This window comes from Solanum pennellii, chromosome 2 (genome assembly GCF_001406875.1).
Source record: "Solanum pennellii chromosome 2, SPENNV200".
NCBI lineage: Eukaryota > Viridiplantae > Streptophyta > Magnoliopsida > Solanales > Solanaceae > Solanum > Solanum pennellii.
In genome coordinates this window covers 47,957,501-47,978,496 of record NC_028638.1, presented here as the reverse complement: position 1 = coordinate 47,978,496, position 20,996 = coordinate 47,957,501, and the positions used below count along the sequence as shown (strand labels likewise).

General features: G+C 31.7%; 4 protein-coding genes and 1 long non-coding RNA gene across 7 annotated transcripts in view; 3 read left to right on the top strand and 2 right to left on the bottom strand.

Annotated features, from left to right (window-relative positions):
* Window positions 1–1,011, top strand: part of LOC107011866 — a 7,990-nt gene extending 6,979 nt beyond the window's left edge. The window contains exon 2 of the transcript XR_003576719.1: window positions 860–1,011. The gene's annotated coding sequence lies outside the window, so the exon portion shown is untranslated. The remainder of the gene's footprint in view (window positions 1–859) is intronic.
* Window positions 1,012–3,910: 2,899 nt separating this feature from the next.
* On the top strand, window positions 3,911–6,939 carry LOC107011864 (putative receptor-like protein kinase At4g00960). Of its 2 annotated transcripts, XM_015211533.2 has the most exons (7): window positions 3,911–4,763; window positions 4,868–5,017; window positions 5,143–5,240; window positions 5,352–5,562; window positions 5,708–5,945; window positions 6,204–6,354; window positions 6,480–6,939. In XM_015211533.2, exons 1-7 carry the CDS (start codon window positions 3,998–4,000, stop codon window positions 6,834–6,836), a joined length of 1,971 nt encoding a protein of 656 aa, XP_015067019.1. In that variant the 5' UTR covers window positions 3,911–3,997; the 3' UTR covers window positions 6,837–6,939. The 2 variants fall into 2 exon arrangements, with proteins under 2 accessions (XP_015067019.1, XP_015067020.1); XM_015211534.2 differs by lacking the exon at window positions 4,868–5,017 and having other exon boundaries at window positions 3,913–4,763.
* On the bottom strand, window positions 6,349–8,388 carry LOC107011867. The gene is made up of 4 exons (XR_001455936.2): window positions 7,693–8,388; window positions 7,387–7,510; window positions 7,223–7,254; window positions 6,349–6,691 (listed from the first exon to the last, which is right to left on the bottom strand). It is a non-coding gene; the product is annotated as an uncharacterized LOC107011867 (long non-coding RNA).
* A 2,756-nt stretch (window positions 8,389–11,144) lies between these two features.
* LOC107011205 (sulfite exporter TauE/SafE family protein 5-like) lies at window positions 11,145–14,279 on the top strand. 2 transcript variants are annotated; one of them, XM_015210612.2, is made up of 4 exons: window positions 11,145–12,607; window positions 13,253–13,387; window positions 13,461–13,613; window positions 13,706–14,279. In XM_015210612.2, exons 1-4 carry the CDS (start codon window positions 11,822–11,824, stop codon window positions 14,012–14,014), a joined length of 1,383 nt encoding a protein of 460 aa, XP_015066098.1. In that variant the 5' UTR covers window positions 11,145–11,821; the 3' UTR covers window positions 14,015–14,279. The 2 variants fall into 2 exon arrangements, with proteins under 2 accessions (XP_015066098.1, XP_015066099.1); XM_015210613.2 differs by having other exon boundaries at window positions 11,147–12,607; window positions 13,464–13,613.
* A 429-nt stretch (window positions 14,280–14,708) lies between these two features.
* On the bottom strand, window positions 14,709–17,828 carry LOC107011206 (transcription factor ILR3-like). The gene is made up of 5 exons (XM_015210614.2): window positions 17,519–17,828; window positions 16,044–16,106; window positions 15,742–15,816; window positions 15,372–15,534; window positions 14,709–15,262 (listed from the first exon to the last, which is right to left on the bottom strand). The coding sequence occupies exons 1-5, from the start codon at window positions 17,641–17,643 to the stop codon at window positions 14,996–14,998; spliced, it is 693 nt and encodes a 230-aa protein (XP_015066100.1). The 5' UTR covers window positions 17,644–17,828; the 3' UTR covers window positions 14,709–14,995.
* Window positions 17,829–20,996: the final 3,168 nt, after the last annotated feature.

Genomic DNA, 20,996 nt, shown 5'->3' with positions numbered 1-20,996 from the left:
TGAAAAGGGAAAAATAGAAGAAAGAGATGTTAGGGTTATGTGGGTAATTTGGAGATTGTATAAAAATATTAAGGGCAAAAAGGTAAAAATGTGGTCAACTTAAAACAGCTTATAAGCTGGAAAAAAAAAGCACCCCTACCCCAGCTTTTAACTTTTGGCTTAAAATAAGTTTTTTTTAACTTAAAATAAGTTATTTTGAGTATTGCCAAACAGTTAAATAAGTCAAAAACCAGCTTTTAAGTCAGTTTGACCAGCTTTTAAGCTGAGCCAAACAGGCTCTCAATCAACGTTATTTTTCTCCTTTAATTGATTACCACTAACTTATTTGGCTTATTTTTCATCAAACATTTTTGTTAATATTGTCACTGTTATGTTATTATTGTATCTTTCTTATTTGCTATATTTAGTGTGTTACTTTTTCTATTTCTTTTATGACTTTGTGTGTACTAATTTAGCCTTTATTCTTAATCTATTTTAGTTAGTCTAAGAGCAATATTTAATGTCCAGCAGTGGTGTTAGTTAGTATTATTATAATTACAATTTGTTATGCCGTTATCATTTGGTTATTGCATTTTCCTTTAAATTGATTTGCATTAGTTTAATGACTTTTTTATAAGTTGAGAATGCTCAATGAAAAATTTCTCCGTCCGGTTTCGAGGCCTTCTTATTTTAAAAGACGAAAATTTAATTTAAGTTCATATATTTTTATTTGTTAAATTGGCCGATGAAGAGATTATCGTCAATTTTCAAGGTCTCCCCATGTTAATAAGACGGATTTTTATTTTTAAGTTAGTATTTCATATATTCAATTTTATTCATATTTATTTATTACTTACACTTTTACTAAGTGTGTTTATAGGTATCCCAAGACTTGCTTCGTTGAAGCTATTCGAAAGGAGTTCGAATTATATTTTTCAATTCATTATTTTGTATATATTGATGTTAGGCAAATCTTAGGCCGATATTATTATTTTATTTTATTATGTATATTGCATCTTTATTATATTTGTACATTATTTTATTCTCCTCCTCAATTTGAAAAGAATGAACTAAGTCGAGAACCACAATTATAAATTTTGAAGGGTGCCTAACCCCTTCCCTTCGGAATAACTTGAACCCTTTATCTAGAAATCAAATTGGTTTCGTAGATTATCTTTTAGATTATTAATTGGTTTCCTAGTTTTCCTAAAAATTAGGTGGAGACTCCTTTAATCCTTTTAAACTCATTTTACCCCTTTTAACTCTTTTTATTCGTTTTAAAATTCTTTTAAACTAAATTCTTTTTTAATTGAGTCACCGCGACGTTGCTCCCATTCAAAGGATGTCAACACATGGTACTTTTCATCATATTAAGAATAATTGTCTCATATTAGTTGATCACCTTACTAAATTAAGAAAATATTAATTGATTTTTTCCCATAATACCCTTGCAATTAATTATTTTTGAAAGTGTTCAGACGTGTTTGTAAAGTTTCAAAGAAGTTCTTTAAGGGAATAAATTGATAAAACTATCCTCTTATTTATGATTTCTTAATACACGGATAAAAAGGAAACTGATGAATTAATATGGGAGTGAGAGAGTATTAACATTAAGAAAGTGAACATTGTTTGCGCTGCTTGACAGCTTCCATTATTAATTGCTTTGTCAATTTAATTTTAATCCCTTTTAAGAAGTTAATATGTTTTCTCTGAGATACGTACATGTCAAAATAGCATGTAGTGAAGTTTGAAATACAAGGAAAAAGAAATAGATACAAATAAGTTGGATTTCGTTTTCTAGAATCAGATAATTCAAAGAGAATAAGTACCAGATAAAATTTCCCGTTCTTGCTGGCTTGTTCTCATTCAATTCCAAAAAAAAAAAAGACCAAGTCAAAAGTTGATGGAAGTTCATACTAAAAGAAAAATTTTCAAACCTAAAGAAATTCAAAGCAGCTATCACCCTTATTTACTCCCATCCTTTTCAATGCTTTAATCTTCTGACTTTTATATTTTGAAGTTTCCACTTGACATCATAAACGACTGAGTCAATCTCCCAAAAAGTAAAGAGATTATGTACACTTGAGAAACTGAAGTCATAACTTGTATTTAAGAAGTCTCAAATACGCTAATCAAGATTGGGCAAACAGCTATGGGTTTGTTGAAATGGCTGATCATTCTAATATTCCAATTCTACCTCACCATAGCACAGCCTAATTTCACTTTTTCAATTGTACCCTCCAAATGGCTCATACCACACAAACCTTAACACACTTCTCTCCTCTCTTTCACGTAACATAGACAGTGATGGTTTCTATACTAATATAATTGCAGTTATGTAACTAACTAGTTACACTTGTTACAGGGTTCTGGCCGCTTCCACTATCTTCTACAAAAACGTACAAGCAGAAAACGAAAATATAATACAAGGATCAGTTCAATCATATTCAAAGAAGAACAATTAGGCCCAAAATTTCTAACCTTGTTGCCTTAGTCCAATATACATAACATACACAAGAGTTGTTAGAACTCCATAAATTCTAAGTCAATTCCAAACCAAATCAAATGCTGATGTGCCACCCTTGCAACAGATCGAGATCATTTTTATATTCATATACTCAAGTCTACCGGTACTTTACTAGGCACATTTCAAAATGAAAGTAATAATTTATGCCAAATTTAGATATATTTTTACTACTTTTCTCAATTACGGTTATATAAGAGAGAAGATACGTATGAATGTTCTATACTTTTTTTTTCCTGGATATTCTTTATTTTTAATATAATATGATGTTATTTAGTTTTACCAAGCATGATTAATAATTATATTATATTCATATAAAAGTATATTTTATGTACTTGTGCACTAATTTTGAAAAAGTTTAATGCATGGTAAAGGTATAACGTCCGACTCTTTAGTTCTTCATAATTAGGTATTTCACCCTTGAGCCTTATTACATGCACTATTTAAAAAAATCAAAGGTATTTATCTTACTAATAGATTGAATTACTAAAAGCTGTCCATTCATTGTGTTCACTTAAAGTTCTTAAAATAATGAGTGCTTGAAGGGTTAAAGGAACTCAATATCTAATGGATATTTCAGTCTTTAAATTTTCACTTCAAGGCTTTGCGGTTATTAAATAAATAAAGATGATATGATTTTATATGTATATCTTTATATATTTTTGTATCAAGTACAAGCCGTGTAGATTTTTCTATGAGATAGCTAATTCTAGAAGTTAAAATTCATCCCGGTGTATATATTGTTTCTCTGTCCCTAATTACTTGCATACTTTGGAATTGACACATTTATTGAATAAGAAAATAATTATTGATATAATGAGTTTACCATTTTATCCTTATTAATTATAAAATAAATGTACTAAAAACTAAAGATAAGAAATTTTAATTTTTTATTCAAAGTTATTAATTGAGAATATAATAGGTAAAAGAATTATTTTTTTTATTTGTCAAAAAAAATAAGTAATTAATGAAAACTATAAAAAAAAAATTAACAAGTAAGTAAATAGGGAGAGAGTATAAAATTGTAAAAAGAAAAGAAAAGATCAAATAAGCGTGTAAATAAGTGGAAATTTCCCACCATTTCGATGTGTTGTCTAAAAGTCAAACTTGTCATCGTCGGCCAAAGAGAACACCTACGTCAAGAGTTGATTGACTTCCTACTTCTAACGTCAAAACATTTTTAGCCTAACTCATTTCCATATCATCTAAAAATTAAAGTGATATGTAGCTCAATTTAATCGATGAAAAAAATTATAAATATAAAAAGATATTTTATATAATAACCAAGGTAAATGAATTTTTTTTACATATATTGAATGGATTGGATTATAATTTATGACACATATTTTACCTACATATTTCAGACCCCAACTCTTTATTAACTCATCAGTACAATTTGTTTTGACACCCCTACTATAAGCACGGATCAATTGCAGCCAAACATTCTATCAAACCTTATTTAAAATATCTTAGTTCTGATTAAGCTTACCTTCCATGGCTAATCAACAGAAATTGCAAATTTTTCTTATTTTTCATATTTATTTTCACTGCCTCATCATAGCTCAGCCTGATTTACTATTCTCCGATTGTGGTCTCAATGGTAACTACACTCAAAATAGTGCATACCAGAGCAATCTTAACACACTCCTTTCCTCCCTTTCTTCAAATATGGATGAATATGGTTTCTACAACACTTCCATTGGCCGAAACACCGACATAGTCAGTGCTATTGTGCTCTGTAGAGGAGATGTGGAGCTGCAAGAATGTCGCAACTGTGTCAATAACACTGTTCATAAGCTTGTACGGTCATGTCCAGAACAGAAAGAAGCTTTTGGTGGGTATGATGACTGTATGTTACAGTATACTTCTCGATCAATCATTGGTACCTCGTCGAATGATCCTCTGCTCTACATGTGGGATTCTGGAAATGCCTCTAAACCCGAAGAGTTTAACCGGGAGCTCCAGAAATTAGTGGATAGATTACGAGGGGAAGCTGCAAATGGTGATCCTCTTCGCAAATATGCCACTGGTAGTGCCACGGATCCAAATGATCAGACTATATATGCACTCGTGCAATGTACTCCTGATTTATCTCCTCAGGATTGCTCCGATTGCTTAACGAATGCTTATGGAGCTATGGCTACTTGTCCCTGTAATGGCAATAGATGCAGTAGACAAATAGGACCTAGGTGCAACTTCCGTTATCAGAGTTATCGCTTCTTCAAACAGGTGGCTGTCCAATCTCATTCTCCACCACCAGGTGATTACTATATTGTGTAAAGAAGAGGATTAACTGGCCTTATATAACTTTTTAGCTGATATTTAATAAATACTAGAATTTATTACTAATTAGATTGATGCTAGGTCGGAGCGCCTTTGCAGTAAAGGAGGATAAATCTGCTAGAATAGTCATTATCATTGTTGTGTCAACTGTTGCAACGATAATTCTTATGCTTTCTACTTTTGTCATCTTGATGAAGATGAGAAAGAGGAAGCTTATGCACAAAATTCAGAGTAAGAGTGGTTTGTTAATAGATAATGATTAAGGAAAGTTGATTTCTAAATCTATGCTTTACTGATTTGTTTTAAACTGCTATGTTGACAAAGGTAGACATGTGACGATATTGATATTACTGCAGAATTCTTGCAGTTTGATCTCTCTACAATTAGAGCAGCAACAGATAACTTCTCAAGTTCTAATAAGTTGGGAGAAGGTGGATTTGGTCCTGTGTACAAGGTGATTAGTCCTAATTGTTGCATAATAACGCGATAGTATCCAAAAAAAATAATGTACAAGAGTTAGTTTCACTTCAAATTCATAATTTCCACTTGTTATGATATGCTTCAGGGTGTGCTTTCAAATGGACTAGAAGTAGCAGTCAAAAGATTGTCAGTAGATTCAGGCCAAGGAGATCTAGAATTCAAAAACGAGGTCTTGTTGGTTGCAAGGCTTCAACATAGGAATTTGGTTAGATTGCAAGGATTTTGTTTCGATGGAACAGAGAGACTTCTTGTCTATGAATTTGTTCCTAATGCAAGCCTTGACCAATTTTTATATGGTATGTATTGTTTAACATTTAATTAACTTGATAGTGTAATTCTTCTACACTTTTCATATATATAAGCTAAATCTTTTATAAGATATGGTGCTTGAGCATTAATAATGTATGCTCTTCGTTTAACATTTGTCCAACGGTAACACAGATCCAGATAAACGTAAGCAATTGAATTGGGAAAAGAGATCCAAAATTATAGGAGGCGTTGCTAAGGGGATCCTTTATCTTCATGAGGATTCTAGGCTTCGGATCATTCATCGTGATCTCAAAGCTAGTAATGTTCTACTCGATGCAGAAATGAATCCTAAAATCTCAGACTTTGGCATGGCAAGGTTGTTTACGCTGGATGAAACTCAAGGCAGCACAACCAGAATTGTTGGGACCTAGTAAGATATACAACTCTCATTAGATAAGACTGTTTAATTTCATATGGTTCGGAAGGATTCATTAACCATTTAACAAGCAAGAACCAAAACCTCAATACTACTCGTAAGAGAAATGATTCCTTGAAATTACTAGAATGTGTAAGATGAGTTTTAGTTTGTTATCTAGTTGCTTCAGGAACGTAATCTCATTTTTGTTTTGCACCTCAATTAAGATACCGATTGCTAGAAAAATCTTGTTATTTAATGTTCTCTTTGCAGTGGATATATGGCACCGGAGTATGCAATGCACGGGCAATTCTCAGTCAAATCAGATGTTTTTAGCTTTGGAGTACTAGTCCTTGAAATTATAAGTGGCCAAAAGAACACTTGTTTCAGAAATGGAGAATCAGTGGAAGACCTACTAAGCAATGTAAGTAACCAAGTTAATTAATCAAATACCCCTGAATGCCGAACTAGGTGGGACACCATCCTTATGCATCAAATTCTTTTACATAATCAATGTAAGATTCCAAACTCTGAATTAAAATGTGACAGGCTTGGATGAACTGGCGCGAAGAAACAACTACAAATTTGATAGACCCCATGTTGAGGGGAAGCTCAGGAATGGCTCGTGACATAATGAGATGCATTCACATAGCATTACTGTGCGTTCAAGAAAATATTTCTGATAGACCAACCATGGCTGCAGTAGTTCTCATGCTCAGTAGCCTATCCTTGAATCTTCCCCTGCCTTCAGGGCCTGCATACTATACACACAACGATATTACTTCAGGGATCTCACTTACTCAAGAATACAATTCAAGATCATCAGGACCTAGAGAATTAGCCAAAAGTAAATCTATTAGTTCATCACATAATGAGGCATCGATAACTGAGTTATCCCCTCGTTAACATCCTTAGACATAATACCCTTCTTTCCTGAGTGTTGTGAATTAGTTTGTTGTTTGTTCCTAACTCTAGTTAGTCTAGAATTCATGAGGTTGATATTTATTAATGGTTTGTGTGCTTCATACAAAATTCCAACTTGTTTCATATGTATTAGTTATTACACTAATGGAACTGCTATATATTTAGACTGATTTCTAACTAATTGCAGTCACGTGATTAACTAATTACACTTCAAACATAATCAATTACAGGGTCCCGGCCGATTCCACAATCTTCTACAAAAACATAGGTTGAAAAATAAGAGGATACAAGTAAATATGACTATATGAGTTGAATTTCTTTTCTGAAATCATATTCAAAGAAGAACAAGTAGGCCCAAAATTTCCAACCTTGTTGGCTTGTTCTCATCTACTCCTGAGTCCTGTATACATACATAAGAGTTGTTAGAATTCAATAAATTCTTAGTCACTTAGTCAATTCCAAAGAAAAATCAGATGTTGATCTGCCACCATTTCATCAAGAGGGAGTTGCTCGAATGGTAATCACTCCTCACCTCTAACCCTAAGATTTTGGATTTGAATCACCAAAGGAGAAACTCAAAGCAGCAATAAAGCTGTAAAGATGAAGCTGATGAAGTTTGTATCAACGCATATGAGTAGGGTATCCAGATCAATCAGCTTCAACAAAAAAATCAGAGAGGATATAAGAAAGTTTATGGGTCCGTCCAACAATTTCAAGTTAATAAACAATAATACATAGGTTTATACTAATAAATAGGTTTACAGTCAAATATTAAGTGAATAATTTTATAGATATATAGAATTTGAGCAAAAGCTACTGGGTTCCTGTGAACCCTTACCTGACAAGCTGGATCCGTCCCTGAATGGTGTGAACCCTTACCTGACAAGCTGGATCCCTCCCTGAATGGTTTTCGTTTTGTTTCCGTGGAGTTTTAATTTGAAGGAGTCCACTTCTCCACTTGGTCTAATAATTATAGGTGTTCCTGTCTCACTCAAAATAAAACTTCTCCTTGAAAATATCAATAGACGCATCTTGCATGTGTATACAATACGTACAAGTCTTAGTTGAAGTGTCAAAATGAAAACTGGTGTGAAACGTTAGGTGGTCATTCATGAATATGGTCTATCATATTTAATAACTGATTAACGTGTGTTTCTCAGAAATTGTAAACGTTTTTTTTTCTGCTCATACAAATATAGTCCAGTCTACTGCACCTTTCAATACGTTTTCTCTAGCTCTAATTACTCACTTGGAATTCCATGGCTTGCAAAGACTCTTTTTATTGCGCTTATCATATACTATTACGATACAAAATTTGATATAAATAATGTTTTATTCAACTACAACTCTTATTGATATGTCTTTTTTGATTGTTCCAATAAAAAGTCAAAACAGTTAAAGAAAAGAAAAAGAACATACTGCAAAATGAAAAATAAAGATCTATAACAAAGTGATAAATTTGCAAAACAACATGCATTTAAATTACGATGCTTAAATGTGCACAGCAAACTGCATTTGGTTAAAAGGATAGACAGTATTTATAGTCTCAGAAAACCATTTAGTGTAAAAGGATACATATATTGCTTGAAATTACAAGAGAAAACTGATAAAAGAAGAATGCCATCAACTTTATTTAACTAGCTTGAATCTAATTAGTTTAGATATCACTATCTTATTTCTCTAAAAAAGAATATTTCCTCTGTTTCAATTTACGTGGTACTTTTCTTTTTTCTAGAATTAAACAGATTAAGTTTGATCAGGAATTTGCGCACAAAATCTTCAAATTCTTTTTAAATGAAATTTATATATTTATAAACTACTTAAAAAGTACTATAAAAATTGACAATTCAAAATATTTAAAAAATTAAAAAATAAACTCGTTTAAATCTCAAAATTTAAAAAGTGCAGGAGATGAATTGGTGGTACCATCTTATCTTTCATCACTACAGCCAGATTTTAAAGACGATAAGATTCGAGAAGAAACCACTTTTGGAATATTGAAGAGCATGAATATAAATCGGTACGACAACCAATACTAAAAAGTTATACTATACAAATTAAAGCTATATAACCAAACTTTGAGTCATTTTCGTATCCCAGCCATTTTTCTTTTACCCTTTTCCACTTTCATGTAGCATCTGATAATGTACTGAAAGACATTATCTTCATGCAAATTTTTTATTTTTTTTTAAAATACTTGGAAAAATTGCTGCCTATTAAGCAAAAAATGCTCAAAATTCTTTGGAAGTGTGCAAAGGTAAAAAAGATGGTTTCTTTGGATATATTTGATTCACTGTGGATAAGAACATCAAAAAGATGGATTCTAGAGGCTCAATCATCCAACTAGATATATGCTCTTGAAAACTTTATTGCCACGTATATATATAATTTGAATAGAGCACTCACTTTTTCTAGATAGATATTTATCAGCATTAAGTGTTTACATCAAATCAATAGACATGTGTCGATATATACACATTTATCACTTAATTAGATATAAGTGATTTGATTTTCTTTTCTTTTGTTTAAACTATCAAAGTTGGTATAGACACGTTATGTTTACCATTTCCCAGGTTACAGGTGCAATTGCCGCTGAAACCAACCTTGTCTTAGTAGGAGTAGCTGAAAAAGAAAGAAATATCTTGGTCTTGATTGTGTTAATAGGTTCTGTTGGTTTTTTTTAAAAAGAAATAAAATCATATTGTTAATTAACATTATAATCTCAAGATAAAATGTTTTGTTATTTGTTTTTGTGCTCAAATACATGTCTTAATTACTAGTAATTCAATTGTCAATCATGAATAACCTCTACTAATTAACAAGGGGCTAGGTCTTACCTTGTTAATTCGATCTAATGAGATAACGAACTTCTACTAATTAATAAATATGAAGAAAATAAGAGTTGGAGAGAATTATGTATACTAGTACTAATCTCATTAGTAGCTATTAGGAAATAATTAAGGTGTTTAATAAATTGCCTTGGTGATTTTTCAAATGAAAAAAGTTTTGCAAAAATAAAATACAAAATTACCTACACCCTGAAAATGTATATTAATGAACTATATTTAATTGATAACCGTAAACATATATATATCACTATCATAAAAATAATTTTTAGCGGCATTGAATATTGATATTAATAAAAAGTGCTAAAATTTCTACTGGCATTAGTTAAGTGTCATTAGAACCAATATCGCTAAAGGCTTTAAGGACATATACAAAAAGTAACAATTGCCATGATCACTTTTTGTTATAATTATAATGTATAAGAATAATAATACATATTTATTACTCCATATGATATGTAAATAGTGAGCACATGCATTCATATTTTTCCAAGTTAACCCTAGCATGGAAGCCAAAAATTAATCATCCAACTTATCAAATCCAAGAAGCTTCATTTCATCCGTTTTTGTTACACAAGCACTCCAAAATAAAGTTTATTCGCGTGGTGTATCAATTGATTTAAAAGCAAGTTACACACGTCATTTTCGTCTATTATATTCTACCTAGGTGAGAGTATGGGCGGAGCCATCTAAGTCAAAAGATGGTCCGATATACACTATTTGATGGAAAATTATATGATGTACAAAGATTAAATATTAATTATTATGAATGTTTATTTAATTTTATACATTCTTATCATAAATGAAAAATAAAATTGTAAACACTTTAGCTAAATTTCTGGCTCCGTCAATATTGGGAGTACCAGGCTCGAACATTGTGACATTTGCAAGTCATAGAATTAGAATCAGCTTAATGTGGGACTCAACATTTTGTATACTAAATTTTTTAGGTGGAATTAATGAGAATCAAGTAAAAGAAGGAGGAGGAGTTTTTCATATTTAAGAAGAGGAGTTTTGAAATTTTTTTTTTCTTAGCACCGGTCTACTGAATAGTACTTATTAGTTTGTTCATTTAAATTTTTATTAAATTATTATTTATTATTATTATTATTATTATTATTTTAGTTTGTTGGATATTTTAGTTTTTCTTTTTGAAATTTTAAATTATATAGATTTTTTGGTTTTAAATTAGTTGTTGTAAGTCTTCGTATACGAGACATTTTCAATCAATACTTCTAACACTTCCGCGGCATATAAACAACATTATATAAACAATAAAAATCGTAATGTTAATAGGTTACCGATAGGTTAGTGACGAATTATTAAAAAATTCTGTTAGCTACATATTATTTCGCAACAGATTAACGACAGATTGTAACTAATTTTTTTTTTCAATTAATGCCCCATCCTACCATTATAAGGTCTAAGGTTTTCAACGTCTTAGGGTACTTGCATTTGATGCATATATGCTCCTACTTCTGTTTTCTAAAAAAAATAAATTATCGTCCATCTTTTTGTTCCTTTGGTAATTCGAATTCAAAGCTTTAAATTTTCTGGAACTAGTCATTTTCAGATTCTGCTTATTTATTGTTCTCAAATACGTGCTATTGCCATAAAGACAATTAATGTTATGTAGAGCTTGAGCCTTCAAGCATTCATCTGTCTCTTTTTCAATTTATTCTTCAACCCCTTCAATTTCTTCGCTTAAAAGAGTAGCAATTTGATCAGTCATTATTATGTATCTGATATACTATATATTATACCATCCTAAGAAGCAACTCCACTGTTAACAAGCCAAATATATGCTTGGATGTTGATGATGTATACAATTGGTTGACAAGTGGCAAAACAATTCTACTTACCCCATGCATTTTGTATATACCTTCACTAAGTCTCATAAATGCATCATACCTACGAATAGACTTCTAAATTTATATAAAATTAAATAAATAGACATATATATTTTACGTGATTTATTATACCCACGTAAGATTTCATATAAGAAGCATGTGTATTATGTCTATTTTAATTCATCATTCTTTTTAAGCCACAACACGATCATAAAAGCCCCTCCTACTCCAAAGCACTCTCTCATTGTGACAGAAAAAAAAAATCAAGAAAATGAATTGTCATAACAACTACATAAAGTTTATATTTTTTCTTGTTTTTTTGGCATCTTGTAGATTTTCTATAGCAAAACAGACAAACCCCACCTCAAATATCCCCAAATTGGATCAATTCTTGAATGCAATTTATGAATGGAGGGCTAATCAGAAACAGAAACAAGAAGATGTGGGTTTAAAATTTGGAGTTTCAACTGTAGCAGCAGGGGTGCTCTGTTTTTTAGCAGCCTCCATATCAAGTGCTGGTGGGATTGGAGGTGGAGGGTTGTACGTACCTATTCTTACTATAATTGCTGGTGTAGACCTCAAAACAGCTTCAAGTTTTTCTGCATTTATGGTCACAGGTGGCTCTATTGCTAATGTTGTAACTAACATGTTTGTGAAAAGTCCCAAATATGGAGGCAAGATTTTGATTGATTTTGATATAGCATTGCTTTCGGAGCCATGCATGTTGTTGGGTGTCAGCATTGGAGTTATATGCAATAGGGTACTCCCAGAATGGCTTATCACTATACTGTTTGCTCTGTTTCTTTGTTTTTGCACTTTCAAGACATGTAAATCAGGATTCTTTTATTGGAAATTGGAATCAGAATCGGAAAAAGGAAAAAAAGAATTGGAAAATGGATTGCTGAAAAATGAAAGTTGTGATGAAGATGATGAAGCTTTGTTGGAGAAGAAGGAAGGAATAATTAGCAACATTCCATGGATGAAAATGGGGATATTGGTGATGTTCTGGTTTTCCTTCTTTTTCCTCTATCTTCTTCGTGGAAATCAATATGGACAAGTATGGCCTGCCTACTTTTATCTTGTTCACTTCTCTTCTTCCGAGTACACGTTTCTTTTTCATTTGTCTTGCATTTTCCTTTTTTGGACACTTTATGCCATAACTTAGTCTTTTTATATGATGTTTCATGTGACTAAATTAGTCCCTGGAAGTAATCTAATTTACTTTAGGTATTTGGTACTTTTCTCTGTTCCCTTGAAGGTTAAGTTCATTTTTATTTCTCATCTTCTTTTTTGGTGCACTGCTGTTTTCTCTTCTTTTTTTACACTACTCTTGGTAGTTGTAGCATCATTCCTGTCTACTTTCAGAATTGTGAGAACTTGTGTTGAGACTATAAAAGTAAGACAAACGGGAAGAATTACTTAAATTCAGCTTAGAATATGACATACGACTCTAGTCCCTTTCTAGCATGATAATAGACAAAGACATTTAGTTGAGAGATACACATTATCTTTCACTTTCTTCAATCTTAAAACGGGAAAGAAAGTAGGGTGTAGTACTTTAGATTATAGACTTGAGATGTGTTATTGCTAATTTTAAGACGTGGAAAGAAAAGGAGAAATGATGATGAGGCAGTAAGTTTTTTTAAAAGCTAGGTTACTTGTTTGTAACATTGTAAAAGAAACTGTTCAAATCTATGTACAGGGCATCATTCCTATGGAGGCATGTGGAGTGGGATACTGGATCATTTCATCAGTTCAGTTTCCTTTGGCTATCATCTTTACATCATGGATCTTGTATAATAGAGGAAGTCAGCAGAACATGCCTTCCAAGAAACCGGTATTTACAAGTTATAAGAGAGTATGTTGTTTGCTTAACTTCTTGACTAAGAACTAACTTGATTCGTTAAAAGCAGGAAGGAACCAGTGAAACTAAACATGGACCTTCAGGGAAGCTTATCTTCCCGATAATGGCACTACTAGCAGGGGTTCTAGGAGGCGTTTTTGGAATTGGTGGTGGAATGCTAATTAGTCCCCTTTTAATCCAAGTCGGAATAACTCCTGAAGTAAGCTTTGCTACTTGCTCTTCTTCCATCTTACTTATCCTTAAATTTGTGAGTCTTTTCCTCATAACACTGATGACTTTGTTTTGCCCCAGGTGACAGCAGCAACCTGCTCATTTATGGTGTTTTTTTCCTCTACCATGTCAGCTGTGCAATATCTATTTCTAGGGATGGAACACGTGGACGATGCCCTCATCTTTGCAGTTGTATGTTGTATTGCCTCAATCATTGGATTACTAGTGGTTCAGAGAGCCATAGAGCATCATGGGAGAGCATCCCTTATTGTATTTTCTGTTGGCACAGTTATGGCTTTAAGCACTCTTCTCATGACTAGTTTTGGAGCTGTTGATATCTGGAGGGATTACACTAGTGGGAATTACATGGGGTTCAAGCAGCCTTGCTAAGATAAGAAAACGAGGAAGCCTTGAGAGATGGTCCAATTCAAGGCATTGTCCAAATCTTGCATTTTTATGCTCTAATAAAGAATTAGATGCTTCTTGCGAAGCTTCTGTTAAGAAAATCATACTATTAGATAACACGGGTGAATTGGGGCTATGAAATGTCTGTAATCTGGACTATGAGTTATCACATGATTATTACAAATACCTGTGTGTTTCCAATTGTTATGTTTAAGCCATGATTAATACTTATACAAAATAGCTTGTATTACTACTCTCTCTCATAGAAGCAAACTTCCACAGTTAATCTTTACTTGGCAAATATGGAATGACATGATATACAGAAGAAGTTTCTTCAATGAAAACCTACTTACAGTATCAAACAGAGTTTCTGAAATTAGTTAAACTACAATGTAGAGTAAAAAGTTGTTCGGTGGACAAACATGACTCTCAACAAACAAATTGCAAAAAAAAACAAGTTTTAACAAATAAATTGCAATGTAAAGCTGACTAATCAAATGAGTGTTCAAGATCTTTCTTTCTAGTCCATAAAAAGTATAGCCAGTAGCTGATGATATATGATCTACAGGGTACATGGAAAAAAGAGAGCAGAAGGTAGCATTCATACGCAGTCCACTCTATGGATTGTTCACATAGAAGATACGAATGAACTAACTCTAACAACTAGAAGCTATTTAACTGAGTGCAAAACCAGATTCAAAAATTGTAGAGTCAACTTAACAACCAAGAATGGCATGTCTTGAGGATGCTATGTTTGGTTAGATGATAGAACATAAGGGAGGTATTCATGTAAACTTCAACGAGATTTACATATTAGTGTACATAATCAGTTGATCAACTACCTCATTATAGTATATGTACCAATCTGCTCATATTAGGAGAACAAAATGTCAACAAACGTCAACAAAATTGTTGACATAGGAAACAAACATTTGCATAATTCTGGTAACAAGAAGTCACCACAATTTAAGCAACTGGAGGACGGAGAGAATGATCTTCTGAGGTATCAACTGCAGCAGGAGGCACAAACTGCCACATAGGGATTCCAGGGTAGCCAAGATAAGGCATCATTTTGCTTGCAAAGACTTGATGTGGGGCTGAGAAAGGGGAAGGCATTGCAGGAGGGTGTGGTAGAAATCCAGGTTGAGTGTTCATGGCCTTCAGATGCTGCTCGAGTTTGTCTTTCTCTGCTTTTAGCTTTTGTTTCTCATCTCGGAGTTCATTTTTCTCAGCCTGCAAAAGCCCATTCAAGAACCACTTTATACATAGCTCATTAAACAGAATAATAAGATAGGGATTAGGGAAAAAGTGAATCAGTATAATAACCAGATAATCATCGCACCTTCAATTCAATAACTTTCTCCTGCAAGTTGTTGTTCGACTCTTTCAGCTTCTGAGCTTCATCTCTCAACTGCACCACCATACGAACTGCATCACCTAGGATAACAGATTTATCCATTTTTGGCTGCTTTCCTGGTTCCAGAATAGAACTTAATTCTTGAAACCTTGAAAAGAAAAACAGAGAAGAATATTAGAACAATTTTATATTCTAAAAATATCCCACTTGTGAGATTACACTGGTATGTTCTTGTCGTATTCTAAAAATATTGAACAAGAAGCAAACACAAGTATAATTGCAGCACAACCATCACTCAAGCATGCACACAGAAAGAGAAAGGAGGGAGAGAGAGAGAGAGAGAGAGTGTGTATGCCTGTCATTCAGCTTGTCCCTGCGCATTTTCTCCCTATGTGCTTTTGAATCAGATGCACATGCTCCAGATCTCACCCTGAAATAAATTAAGTCTCTATCATATAGGGAAGAGGAAAAAGAAACACTTCACAAACACAGGAAGGACATGATACGTTAGATGATGCCACAAGCATCAGTGATGCTTTTTCTGATATACATAGCACAAGACATATTCTGATGTTAGGTGCTAAAGGCTACTGTTTTCGACTCTTTTATTTCTTCCTTCAAAAACTCCAATCAAGTAACTGATTAAAAGAAAAATACCTCTTTTTGGAGCCGCATTCCTTCAAACTATCTGAGTTGCCATAGGAATCTTCTAATCCAGAACTGTAATTAGGTAAGAAACACATCACATTCACCACACTGATTTGATTATCAATTGGCTTAGTTGTACAGCGCAAAAATGGAAACATTTTCATAAAATGCAAGGTTTCTACGCAAGATTTGAACTGTCTGCTAAGGCCGAAAGGACTTGGCACATACAAGTTCCTCCTCATACCATATTTAAGTTTAAAAAATGGGTAGCTCTTCTATGCTAAGGCTGAAGATAAACTAAAACATTGTTAAGGCAAAAATCCACCAGGAAAATCTTTTCAAAATCAAGTATCTAAACCTTCAACTTCATATATTCAAAACATATCCATGCTCAATCATTAAATTGGTTCTTTTTAACTTGTTGGGGAAAAGGAAAATGAAGAAACATAGCTCATAAACTCATATAGTTGACTCCAACCTGTTTGGGACTAAGGTTAGTTGTTGTTTGAGAAAAGGAAATGAGTGCAGACGAAAGAAGGCCAAAGAAATCATTTACTCATATTCATTTGGGGCTTCTTTTATTTGTGATCTCTGCATCTCAGCAAAACTCTTAATTTATCATTCAGTATTTTACATGATTAGCTAAAACATCTAACCTGGAAACCCTTGAAGACCTATATGTTTATCGATAACCCAATCCAACAAAGAGCTAAACAACAATAAAACCAATCATTTGACAGCAGTGAGGCACCTACACCAAATCCAACTAGACTAACAAAATCTTCTTACTTTTATGCTATAGATGATGCAAAAGACGTTGGCAGTTGAGGAATAAACTTGAACATACTACAAAAGTTTCTTTTTGATAATTGTGGTGTCTGGGTCAACTTTCTCGCACCTCATCTAGTTCCCAGTGATGCCTATCACCTCCCGCCAACATGTTGGCTAGGACAGATGGAAAGATCACCAAAAGTGTTTGTGTCTCTTGTGGGATTTGTCTCAAACAAAACATTTACATAACCTTCATCTTACCCACAGCGTCCCTTATTCTGAAATAGACCAGCTTAGCTTAACAATACAAAATCACCCAGAACCTAGATTGAACTTACCTTTGCCCATCGAAACTGGAACTAAAGCTATTTTACAAGTGACCAAGCAAAAAAAAAAAATCATCTTTGTCAATTTTAATAAGGAAGTGAACAAGCTAAAACTACTTGATAGTTAGCAGTCTAGTGATAATTAGCAACATACACTTGAGAAGAGTTCTTTATTTTATTTTTTGGTATTTTGAATAGTTCGCTTCGAGTTCTTTATTCAAGAAAATTCAACCCCACATTCCCATTTTACCACGTAATTATTTAAAAAAGAACAATTAAAGAATGAAACTTGAATCGTTAGACAAAACGTTCAAACAAAAAAAAAGGCAAAAAATCGATTAATTTAATTAAATCTGTTGAGAAAAAGAAACCCTATAAATCAAGAACCTGAGATTATTTGGAAGGGAAAAAGCGTTGGAGGGCCATTGAGCATTGGGTTCAAGAGAAGGAAGGTCTTCCATTAACCCTAATTCTATGAGCCAATTTGATCCGTCTTCCTCTGTTTCCGCCATTTTCTCCGACGTGAGGAGTACCGGTGCCGGAAAATTTCAGTTGAAGATTGTAGGGTATCCCAATCCCAGTTGGGTGTTAGGTGGAAGAGGAAAAAAGGAGGAAAATGAGGAGGAGAAGGAGAAGTGGAAGGAAATTATATGTGTGGTGGAGGGAGATTTTGTTTTTCACTGTGAAAAAGTTGAGACTTCCCCTACTTTTGACGTCAGCGTTCACTGGCACTTTTTTTTATTTATTTTTAGCTTTCACTTGCATGGGCTTTTGACACCGTTACATACTCGATCCGAATTATTAGTTTACTTTTCAAACTATTGATAATTTTAAAAAATATATATTTAATTTTAAAAATATTGGCCCATTTTGTACTATGGTGGAATAGATGTTTAAATTCTCATCAAGTTATGAGTATTTCTAATATTTTTTATTAAGAATCTTATGTTTTTACAAGTGTGAAATCACTTGTTATGTCATGTGGCGAATTAAAATTTGTATTTGAATTTAGTTAGTCACGTAGAAGAGTATTTTTAAAGCTATAAATAATTTAAGAATGAAACTAATAATTTGCGTTAAATTCAATTATTTTTTCATTCTTCTTTTGACCACTAGATTTATATAATCGAGTGATAATATTTACTTTTTTGGGGATAAGACATAAGTACACTCTATGACCAAAATTTCAAAATGCACATAAACTTAATTAGGGCTTATTATCCCCACTCCACAAACTAATTCAGATGAAATAAATTCACCATAAACGTTGACATGACATAAAGAGTGTGTGCACACTCTTTTAAGGACAAGTGATGAGTGCACAAATTGGATACATGTCATTTTTTATTGGCAGCTTTATAATTAGTTAGTATACATAAATATTGATTTAAAACTTATATATATTTAATTATTTTTCATTATTTTCTTTATTTTTTTAAAAAATAATCTATCATCTTTCACTTTTAGTTATTTTTAAAAAATTATTGTATTTCTTTAAAAATCAATTCAAAAGTGTCCTTTAATTTTAATATCTTATCTTTTTAATATTTTATTTGATTTTCTTCACTTATTTTGATATTTGTTCATAATTAACTACAAGATGTTTGAAATTAAATTTGAAATCAAATCAAAACATCAGACATAGAAAAATAAAAGAGAAAAAAAGAAATGAATGAAGGTAAAAGAAAAAAAAGAGTTCTGATACAAGGTAAAAGAAATGTGTATTAACTTAATCTAAATACAGATAAAGAAAATAAAAATATTTTTTAAAAATAATATTTTAACTAAAAAAAATAAAATTAAACACATAGCGGACAAATGTTTATAAATACAATCAATTTGGATTGATTGAAGATGCCATGTCAAAACAAAACGTGCACAATAATATGAAAAAAATAAGTTCAGCAGATAATATAATATTAATTAAGTTTAGATATGTTTTTGAAATTTAGATGTACATATGTCTTAAAAAGTACATATATCTTATCCCGTATTTTTTAATTAATTAATTAAAATCTTAATCACTGAGCTGTTTTTAGTCTATTTTAAAGTGAGACTTTATGGCATATATTTTGAATAATCGAGAATCAAAATAAGTACAAACCGAAAGGAAAAACAAAAACATAACTATGTATTCTATTTTAAAGCATAAAGGGAGTAATACTTGTTAAAAAGTTACTGGCTCGCTTGAATTCGTATTTTCAGTATGAATGAATGTCCATTGAGGTAAAGATAAAATTCTTCCTATAAAAAATTCAAATTTAAAATGCAAAATTTTGGTTAAAAGTGAATATATCCCTACTTGGGAGCGACTTTGTTTCATTACTTTTTGTTCTAAGTAATTATCAATATAGTCTTGCAAAATGCCACTTGTCCTTGTATATTATATCGGTTAAAATCTGTTTTCAATATTTTTTTTTGATATTATTAATTATTATAAGAGAAAAAAAGCTAAAATCTATAAAGTATAACCAAAGTCTTGTAACTTCTTTTTTCTTTTAGTATATTTTAATGACTTGTTTAATTCACTAGACGTGATATATTATACCATGTCAAAAGAGGAGATAAAATTGTTCCAAAAGAATAATCAATGGTAGTTCTCTAAAAAAATATTTTTTTTTCTTTATTAGGATAATTCAATTGTCGAGGGAATACCATTTGAATAGTGGTTTCTCGTTGGTCATATTTTATTTCGATAAAATTTAGAAGGTGATTTGATTCCCCGTCAGAAAGAAAATTAATTAGGTTTAATTTGTTTTATGGGAAAAGGGTCTGAAATATATTTAAATTTTATTGTTGTAACAATCTCAAAATTTTGGACATGACCTATATATTAGGTCATGCACTATTTAATAGTGTACTTCAAAAATATATAAGTACATAGCTGGACAAATTACTTAATGGTGTCATATAATCACCTGTATAACTTTAAAACACACTATTAAATAGTGTAGAAAAAATAAGTCTTGCCCACAATTTGGACCAGTTACAACTATTTTATTCAAAGTTTAAATATATTTAAAACATTTTTCCCATTTTTATTTTATATAATATTCAGCACACCATGTTTGATTATCATTTTAAACTTCACATAATTAAATATATATGGATTATCAGTCAAGTTATACATAAATTATAATTTTATATAGGCAAACTAATTAAATTCTACGTAGTTAATCATTTGCGTTACTAACACATTTCTGACTCATATCAGCAAAGAAACGACTCCTAAGTGCATTATGCATGAACAAGAGCTCTTAATTATCATTCTGAATTATTTGGGATAGTGCATATATTAGTGTTGGGCCATTAGGTTTTATAGTTTAATCATTAATCTTTAACTATTTTAATTAAATAGGTTAATTACTGTCTTAAAAAAATCTTTAGCGATAATTAATGAATAGTAATACCTTAATTATCGTTATACTAAATATGCATATTTAGCGATAATTAACAATTTTTTGTAAATATTTCTAAGCTTATAACAACTTTGAATCCAATAACAATTAACTAGTATCTATAAATACTTAACACTTTTTGTTAATGTTCATATTTATTGCAACTAATATTATTTTATTTTAATGCATGTGGACGACTTTTGGAAATTTTTGTTAGTAAAGAGTGTATGTAAAACGTGTTTGAACAGTCAACTTTTGTGAAGATTTTTGTATGTTCTGTGAAAAGTTGTATCATTCTATCTTTATCTATATTGAAATTGTAAGTTACACACCTTAAATTATGTGAGAATTTTATTACTTTTCTTAATTGCACCAAAAACAATAAGAAAAACTAGACATAAATAGGTGTGCAATTTACAGTTTCACCATAGTCGAATAGATTTTAGAGCCTTATCCTTGAAAAAATT